The sequence below is a fragment of the Diadema antillarum genome, unplaced genomic scaffold, assembly GCF_040938485.1.
Source record: "Diadema antillarum isolate AM-2024a unplaced genomic scaffold, OU_Dant_1.0 scf00000045, whole genome shotgun sequence".
In the NCBI taxonomy this organism is placed as follows: Eukaryota; Metazoa; Echinodermata; class Echinoidea; order Diadematoida; family Diadematidae; genus Diadema; species Diadema antillarum.
In genome coordinates, this window is record NW_027270934.1 from 3,837,828 (window position 1) to 3,846,608 (window position 8,781).

Here is an 8,781-nt window from a genome sequence, read left to right on the forward strand (position 1 = left end):
GCTGAGCCATTCTTCAGGAGAGTTTAAGCCAGCTTTGGAAGAGATGTGCCGCTTTTTGGAGAGTTCAAGCATGATGTGAACAGATACAGATGAGTGTCAAAACTGGACGTACAAGTGTTTGGTATCCAGAAATAAATCTCAGATAACAAAATTGGTTGTGATCTTACATTCAACTATATGAACATCTGGAAATTTAAGAAGTTCAAACACTCATTATATGACATGAACTTTATCAACACATGGCTTTTCTTATGGCAACTCTTCTGCATCTCCCCTAGTCTTGTAGAGAACAAAAGATCAAAAAATGGAGAACCTATGTTTGTGTTGCAGAGGTCTGAGTTTTTAAAGAGAAGATGTGCTCCTCTCGTCAAGGGCCTCAGATATCTCTTGCTCTTGGAGGAAATATTCAAAATGCTACTGGAAACTAGGCATAGATGTTAGTTCATTTCTTAACACATTCATCAATAGTTTCCTCTCAAATTTCAATCCGTAGGGTGGTCAATATAAGTGTATCTATTTTGTAAACTCCTTAAAATAAATTTTTGGTAACAATTGGGACACGTCGCCTTTATACGCATAATTGCACTTAAGTGTTAAAACGTTCTAGCGGATCCATGGCAGCTACCTCATTTTAAATGTTAATCAGTTACACGCCAAAAGAATATGAACATTTGTTTAGCATTCCCTCAAGCGATCTACCATATGTCCTTGAAGAAAAAAAAGTAGCTGTTACAATATCTCCGTTTTGAAGTACACTCGCAAATAGAGCAATTGATCAGTTTAAGAAGAGAGAGAAATGATTAGTTGCTTCTTACGAGAGTCACAAGAAATCCCGGTGAAACCTGCAGCACAGTGGCAGTGGAAGTTCGTCTTAGTTTCCTCACATATGCCATTCTTGCACGGGCCTCTCAAGCAGTCTGTTTGATAATATAACATTTGCTGGTACTGGCATTTCCTGACAGAGCTGGACCAGCTGTGGATGCCCAAAGCCTTGAAGCTAGGATGGTACCTCACCTTCACCCCCAGCATCTACGAGACGGGGGTCTGGAAACGCCACTACTTGGAAAATGTCCGTAGCCTGCACTACCTCCCGCCTAAGGTAAGCAGGGATATGCTTTATCAACCTGCAGAATCAAGCAAGTGATTTGTGTGTATACGGACTGTTGAAAATTCATCTCTTTGCATGTGTTGTGTCTCTCTTTGAGTCTTTACAAAGATGTTTCTGGTTATGGCTATTAATGGAAATTTGCTACATTTTAACTGAATGTAAAAAAAAAATCAGATCATGCAAAAGTTATTTTCTGGGCATCACATCAAGTCCCTCATATCAAGGGAGACCCCCATGAAAAAAAGGTGACCTAAACAGAAAAGTTACATGTATGAAAATGTTATGATGAATAGCAGTGATAGTGCCTTTACATTAGATGCAGGTGATAACATTGATGGGAATGACGGTGATGATAATGATAATGATAATGATGAAGATAATGATAATGATGATGACAATTATAATGATTAGTAGTAGGAATAGTGAGTAATACTGCTACTACTTATAACAATAATGATGGAGAAAATAATATAATGATAACAACAATAATCATCAGTTCCCCGTCATAATGCACTGTATCTCTGATCATTGTTAAGATCTAGATCTTGTTGTTTGTAAACAAAAAAAAACCAAACTTTTTCTGCTATTTTCATCTTCACGTGTCTATTTTGAATTATTTCCTTTCATCTTGTGCTGAATATTGACTGCATGTACATTAATCTTGAAGGATGCTCCCAAGGAAAAGAAGAAGCAAGCCACGATGAATGGTCACAACGCAGAGAATGACATCAGCAAATCAAACACGCCCCCAAAGAAGACAGCCTGGGCCTCGTACTCCACAAAGAGCAAGCCGCCCAAACCACTCCAACACAAGCCCTGGAAGGCCAACGCACCCGTCGCACGGGATACATTCCGCAATAACTACCTGGATAATGAAGACGAGATTCTGAAAGCAAGGTTGGTTGGGAGAGTTTCATCAGAGTTTGTAGAACAATCATCCTGTTCAATTTGATGGCTTCCTTCAGTTTACATGTCATGAGAGAGTATTGTGTAGATTAAAACATATTTATCTGTTTATATCCAACCCGGCTCCTTCGGGAAGCTCAAAAGGGAAAGCCTGACACTTTGTTTTCTTTTGTTTTGTTTGTTTATTCTGTTTCTCTGTTATCACTTGTATTGTTTTGCAAATGCCGAATAAGTAATAATAATAATATGCTAATATTCAACATTTCTTGTCGGCTATGTTTAGTAAATTTTTGTCTAGGGAGAAAGGGGGATAGCGGAGAAAGAAAGGGATTAAAACAAAGCAGGCATTGTTTTCCCTTTGACCTGTATACCTGTGGTATTGTGCTCAAATGTTCAAGCAGTTCTAGATTATTATTATTTTTTTTTTTTTTCTGGAGGTGCGCACAGTTATCAATTATTGTACCATTGTATCACATGTATTTTTCTTTTCTTTTCTTTTCTTTCCTTTCTTCTTCTTTTGTTACTGTTAACACTGATTTTGTTAATGTTATTGTGTTTTCTAATCTATTTGTATGAGTAGCAAAGTGCGCTTAGAAACGTCAGTATGAAGCGCCATATAAATGCAATTATTATTATTATTATTATTATTATGGGATCTTTAAATATGGCTTTACTTGTTTTGTAAAGGTAGTGATTAATTGTTGCAACAACATCTAATGTAAGATAATTGCAGTAATTATGCCATTGACATACAATTTTTATTTTGAAAAGTACAGTTGAACCTCTCGTATCCGGACAAGTCGGGACCGGGGCTCATCCGGATAAGGGATTTGGCCGGATACGGGAGACTCAATGCTTTATACATACACATGTACTGATGTAGCCCATTGTAGTACCACATGTAGTAATGTGTATACTGCAACCTTTTCATTGTTACACTCAGTAACAGACCCCAAAATAGAGGTTCGTGTTTGCAAGAATGAAATCATTTTCTTTTATAAATTCTTGGGATGATTTACCTAAATAATTATTAAGAAATGTATCAAGTATATGTAATTCATGCGTGTTTGTGTAGGAGTTCTAAAGGAGTTGGGAATCCCCCTTTCCTCCCGTAATTATTTTTTTAAAAATCACGGCGAGATTGCGTCCGTATAATAGAGAGATCTGGATAAAGGGAGGCCGGATAAGAGAGGTTCAACTGTACCATGAAACTTTTTCATGCAGTCTTTTGTACTTTATGATGATATATCATCGGCGGTCATCTGAACCATAGTAATCTTGATTTTCGGTAAAATTTTCGATTTTGAGATTTTCAGTCATTTCAATAGTGGACATTCCGTTATACATTATTATGAAATTTTCAGTTTCTAACTTAATGTAATTTTTGTGTAATTATCACTTTTATAGAGTCATGTTATTTCATTTTGTTAATTTCCCCATAGGCGCGCATGTTAAAACACAGCGATACGCCCTCCTCTCCTATATACGACAGTTCCGCCAACTGCAAACACAGTGCACGCTGTCAACAAATTGTCGTATATCGGGTGCATTGACTGTGCGCGTAATCGTTGTGATTTACGACAGTTCTTGACCGCAAGTACAGTGCACGCGGTCAACAAACCTTTTTTAGACATGGTAAATGACATCGGTCTTTGCAAACCGAAAAAACATACGTGTAGATCTCTTCCAATTTCTCACGTAATTCCTAACAATGCAATTCGGCGAATACATCGCACTCTTACGTATTACAAAAATGACTGCAAATGCCAGACATAAAAGTGTAGCAATCATATGATTGAAAAAATAGGTAAACTTCAAACACGATAATCTCGAAATGTCATTCTTGCACGAAAATTGCATATACGACGGTTCGGTTGACCGCAGACGATATATAGCATATAAATTTAATATGAGAGATGCCATTTCTTCTTCCTGTTAAATATTTTGTTTGTAGTAATTGAAGGTCTGTGTGAAAGTAATGGGCGACTCGTAAGACAGTGACATCATCACCACATTAAATATTACCAGTATCACACTTTTGCATGAAACCTCAGGGACTAACTTTCATATTTGTCATGTTTCTGTTAAAACTCGCACTCAAACTCAGCTTGGAGATGGAATAAAGGTTCATTTTGAGATTTCATCACTTTGTATATTTTTTTTTTCAAATTTTGATAACATTCATTGGTATCTCTTTGTATGATTTTTCTCAATTAGCAAAATTTGATGTCAATATGTAGTTGAATTTTCCTTTTTCTTCTTTGCTGCTCAACACAAATGCAGACAAAAGCGAATGGAGAAAATGGAGGGCAGCAGAACCCGAATGCAAGGCGCAGTGACCCCAGATAGGACGGGCAGCTCCCCGGGGACCAAAGGTAGCAATAGTGGATCCAGGACTCTCCCATCAACACAGTTCAATGCTAAGCTTAAGAGGGCTAGGTCTGCATCGGTAAGAATCAAGCTGCCAAACTCTCAGTCTCCCTCAGCAAATGAACTTCCTCAGACTTTGCCATTCTTGTTTTATGCGAAATTTTGTCTGACCTATTGCATTTCTCTTTTTGCAGCATGTCAGGTCAAATATTTCTCTATGGGAAAAACTTTTATGAACTGTCTCAGTGATCCTTTCCTTTTGTCATTATTCTCTGTTCCCTCAGAACCTGTCAAATGATCCTCCGGCGGGCAGACCCGACTGGGCCCAGCCAGCAGCTGGGGGAGACGCCTCCAGGGTAACGGCCAATCGGATTGGTGGAATGGATGCAACGGTGCGCCCTGCGCCTGTCCTCAAGCCGGCAAGATCGTCGGGGGCCCTGAATCGCACGGAGCGAGATCCACCGAGTACGTCCTCTCAAGATTAAATTATTTCTTGGATAATGATGAAGTATCTTTCTTGCGTTGTCTTTTAAGTAAACTGGAAAGAATAATCAGGTCAAAAGACAGTTGGAGTGTTGCATAAGGTACACTGGCAATTATAATCCACTAGTTGATCCTTTCTGTGCCATTAAGTCAAATGTGCACAAACTTCACAACCAAACATAATGAACAGGATATTAATGTGGCACACAGTAGGTTTAAGTTGCACTAAGCCAGCAAGATCATCAGGGACACTGAATCGCACTGAGCAAGATCCACAGAGTATGTCCCCTCAGGTTTGATTTTTTTCTTGGATAGTGAAGAAATTAAATCTCCTTGCTTTCTCTGTTGAATATACTCGAAAGGATAATCAGGCCAAAAGCAGAGGGGATGTCACATTAACTGTGCATTGCATACCCTGGCGATTAGAATCAACTCTTTAAAATTGCAGTCTTGAGATCAGTGCAATACTAATACATGTAAATTTTGTTAAATGCTGAATTCAAGCTGAGATTCTCTCTCTCTCTCTCTCTCTCTCTATCCATCTATCCATCTGTCCATCTATCTTTCCTCTCTTTCTGTGTGCCTTTCTCTGTATTTGTCTTGTTCTTTTCTCTCATTATTTGTCTATTGTCTCCACTCCCCTATATCTCCTATTTCTCTCTCTCCATCTGCCAGGTGGTTTCCCTCAGCCAGGCAAAGGCTGGAGGACGGTGGAGTACTCGGACGATGAGAGCATCAGCTGAGGTCGTGCACCGCTCTACCAGTGCATTGTGGGTAAAATGTGTACGTGCTGTGAACAGCCACTTAGATCAACCACTCACTTTGAGCAGACCGCAAGGCTGCGTCTCAAGTGGATTGTCCGAGAGCAGCAGGATATGTATATTTCTCCGCGTACATCTGCCATGTTTATAGTTTGCGACATCGTGAAATGAATGCAAGATGATGAATTGCTTGACTTCACCATAGCAGCTTCTTTGTGGCATTCCAGGTGTAGAAATGTGTGCCAGCCTTCAACAGGGGAGCTAAGCCTTGTGCAGCCAATTTCTCCTTCTCCTTTTTTTCTGGAGTTGTATAGTGTCTTTTGTTTTTATCTTTGTTTTGTTTTCCGTCACGTTGAAAAGCTTTAATTTCTCTGAAGACTAATGCACAAAATCCTGCATAAGTGCAGGTCATTATATTGCAGGCTTTCCTTTGCTGCAATTAAAGGTAAGCGAGGTGAGGTGAGGGGAGGTGAATTGTCTCTCCAAAAGACAATTGTTAGGAAGGTTATGTACGCACTAGGCTGAACAGGGCCACATTTCATAAAACTTGAATATCAGTGACAATTGCCATTTTTTTATGACAAATTTGCTCTCATCCAATCGGATGCAAGGATTTCAGTAGCTTGTAACAACTATCACAACTTGTCACTGATAATAAGTTTTATGAAATGGGGCCCAGGGTACAATTAATAAACAGAAGCAATGTCTTCGAGGGGCAACATTGAGAATTTGTGTCAAGATACATGTAGACTTGACCAGTAGCCTGTTTCATAAAACTTGTTATCTGTGACAACTGCCACATTTCTATGACAAATTTGCTCTCAGCCAATCAGATGCAAGGATTTCAATAGCTTGTAACAAGTATCACAACTTGTCACATATAACAAGTTTTATGAAGTGGGGCCCAGGGTGAATATTGTGAACAAATAGTCCAATGTTCTTGGTATCAACATTATTTTACAATCTTGCTGGAATCCCTCTGCAAGTTAATTGCTTTCCTTACATCATTTGTTGGTTGCACATTTTTCTTCTGTTACCCACCTAGGACAACTCCCCACATTGACAATATGATGATTTCACAAGCTATATGATCTCTCCAGAGGGGAATAAGCATTTTTATGCCTTCACAAACAGGCCTGTGTGAGAGGTTGGAGGGAATTCAGTTTGTACTTCATCCACGGATTATACACATTTTGATAACGTAAATCTGCATGATATATGGCATTTGCTAGCAGACATCCAGTCATGGACGTGTGCCGACACGTTTGTGAAAGATGACGTTTCCACACCATTTTTAGTCCGCAGGCTATACAAATACCGGTGATGGATTTGTGAATTTGGGCTGTAGTGTGTATCTCAGCAAACATGTTTTTCTCGAGATATCAGCAGTCCCTGGTCCAGTGAGCATAATAGAACTAGTCCACATTTTACATGCAAACATCAAATTCTTTGCCCTCTCTCATAGTTTTCAACATGATAAGCATATCCTCTTGTTTGATAATGCTGTTTCAAGATTTAGGTGAAATAAATATGAACTGCTTCCAATTCAGACCAGTTTACTGATGTATTCAAAGTTATCGATTATTTTTCCTCTGATTTTCTGGCAACAAGCTGTTCCATTCACCTTCACAAACTCGATAAATGATACAGAGACTCTGACCCCAATTATCTCTTAAAAAGAAGATTCTCCCAGCAGGACCCCCAAGCAAACTGAAGACTAATTTCACACGCAGCACAAATGCATTATAAGAGCAAAGCGTGGCGTCCCTTACAACCATAGCTCTAGGGTTATAGATGCTCAGTGGTGCCTTCTTAGCCTTGCCTTTGAAAATGTATGATGAAACTAAATTTCAGCGGGAGAAAGCTGAATTTACTGTAAGCGGGAGAACATACATATTAAGTGAGACACATACAGAGCGAGAGAAATAAACTCGAGCAGGAGAATGGGAGATTTTGACGTAGTGACCTCAAAGAGGGAGACGTCGTGCTGAAAACAGATTTTGAATCTCTGAATTCAGTTCTTGGAATCCAGTTTGCTTGCTTTAGTTTTTGCTATGATGGGCAAGTTTTCTGGATGTCAAGAACAGCTTTTGTTACAAAGGTATGCATATAGTTTGAAAGTGAAAGTAAATTGGCCTATCAAGGCGCGGTCAGACTGGCAAAAGATCAAGAAGTTTAAGATTGCAATCTTTAAGATCTCAAAGTTTTGCTAGTGTGACCGCAAACTTTCCGCGAAACTTCTCGATCTGTTTGCGGGCGGTGTCTCCGAAGCGCGAGGCCATTGTCATGTACAGATGTGCATTGTTACGTCACAACCACTAGCCATTGGACGGCGCACTCTTTCCTGCGCGTGTACCAATGGCCCAAACTTCGCGATTTTAAACTTCTCGATCTTTTGCCAGTCTGACCGCGCCTTCATTGTACTTTTATGCTCCCCACTCCCCAGGGAGTGAAGAGTGAGCACGGCCAGTGCTGATGGAAATAATGTATCCAATGACCGGGGTAATAACAGTATGTATGCACCTTGAGCGCCTTATAAAGTGGATTTGGCGCAATATAAATTCATACTATTTGTATTATTATTATAATATATGCAGAATAGCAGAGACCTTAAATACAGTCTTTGGTAATGCATGGTTATTTCTGTCCGTCCATTTATCAGATCTCAGATAGGCACGGGTCAAAGAGTCTTCTCTTTATTAAATACGGATACCCAGAAATGAAAATTCTACAAATTGTTACCATGTTTTAATTATGTATTTCGTTCCTGCAAAGCTCCTACATGTATTTCATTCTCTTTCTCAGAGTTCCTGTTTGATTGTATATTTTGAGTTTAGCGTCGAGTGAAATTATCTCTCTGTTACAAAAGTTTGCTCAGGCCATGCCTTATACGTAAAGATTTGCAGACTGTTGAATGCAGTAAACATAGTAATATGCTCCAAACTTGAAATGTTTGAGGATCCACAAGTCCATTACCACTACAAGTTGATGAGAGCATTTGATTGTAATTTGTTTTTGTTACATTTCTTTACCAGTTTTCTAACTGAATAGTGAATGATACTATTTCAACAAGGCAGAATTTGATTTATCTTTGAAAAAGAAAGGCCAGTAAAATGATAAGGTACTACATTGTATTCGTTTCCTGAGGATAAG

At 39.1% G+C, this 8,781-nt stretch overlaps 1 protein-coding gene across 1 annotated transcript; it reads left to right on the plus strand.

Moving 5' to 3' along the window:
• Nucleotides 1-940: 940 nt before the first annotated feature.
• On the plus strand, nucleotides 941-6,122 carry LOC139714755 (uncharacterized; the record flags this gene model as incomplete). The annotated part of the gene is made up of 5 exons (XM_071626424.1): nucleotides 941-1,099; nucleotides 1,776-2,005; nucleotides 4,298-4,463; nucleotides 4,669-4,849; nucleotides 5,543-6,122. Coding segments are annotated over 5 exons (804 nt in total), but the record flags the coding sequence as incomplete, so codon positions are not given.
• Nucleotides 6,123-8,781: the final 2,659 nt, after the last annotated feature.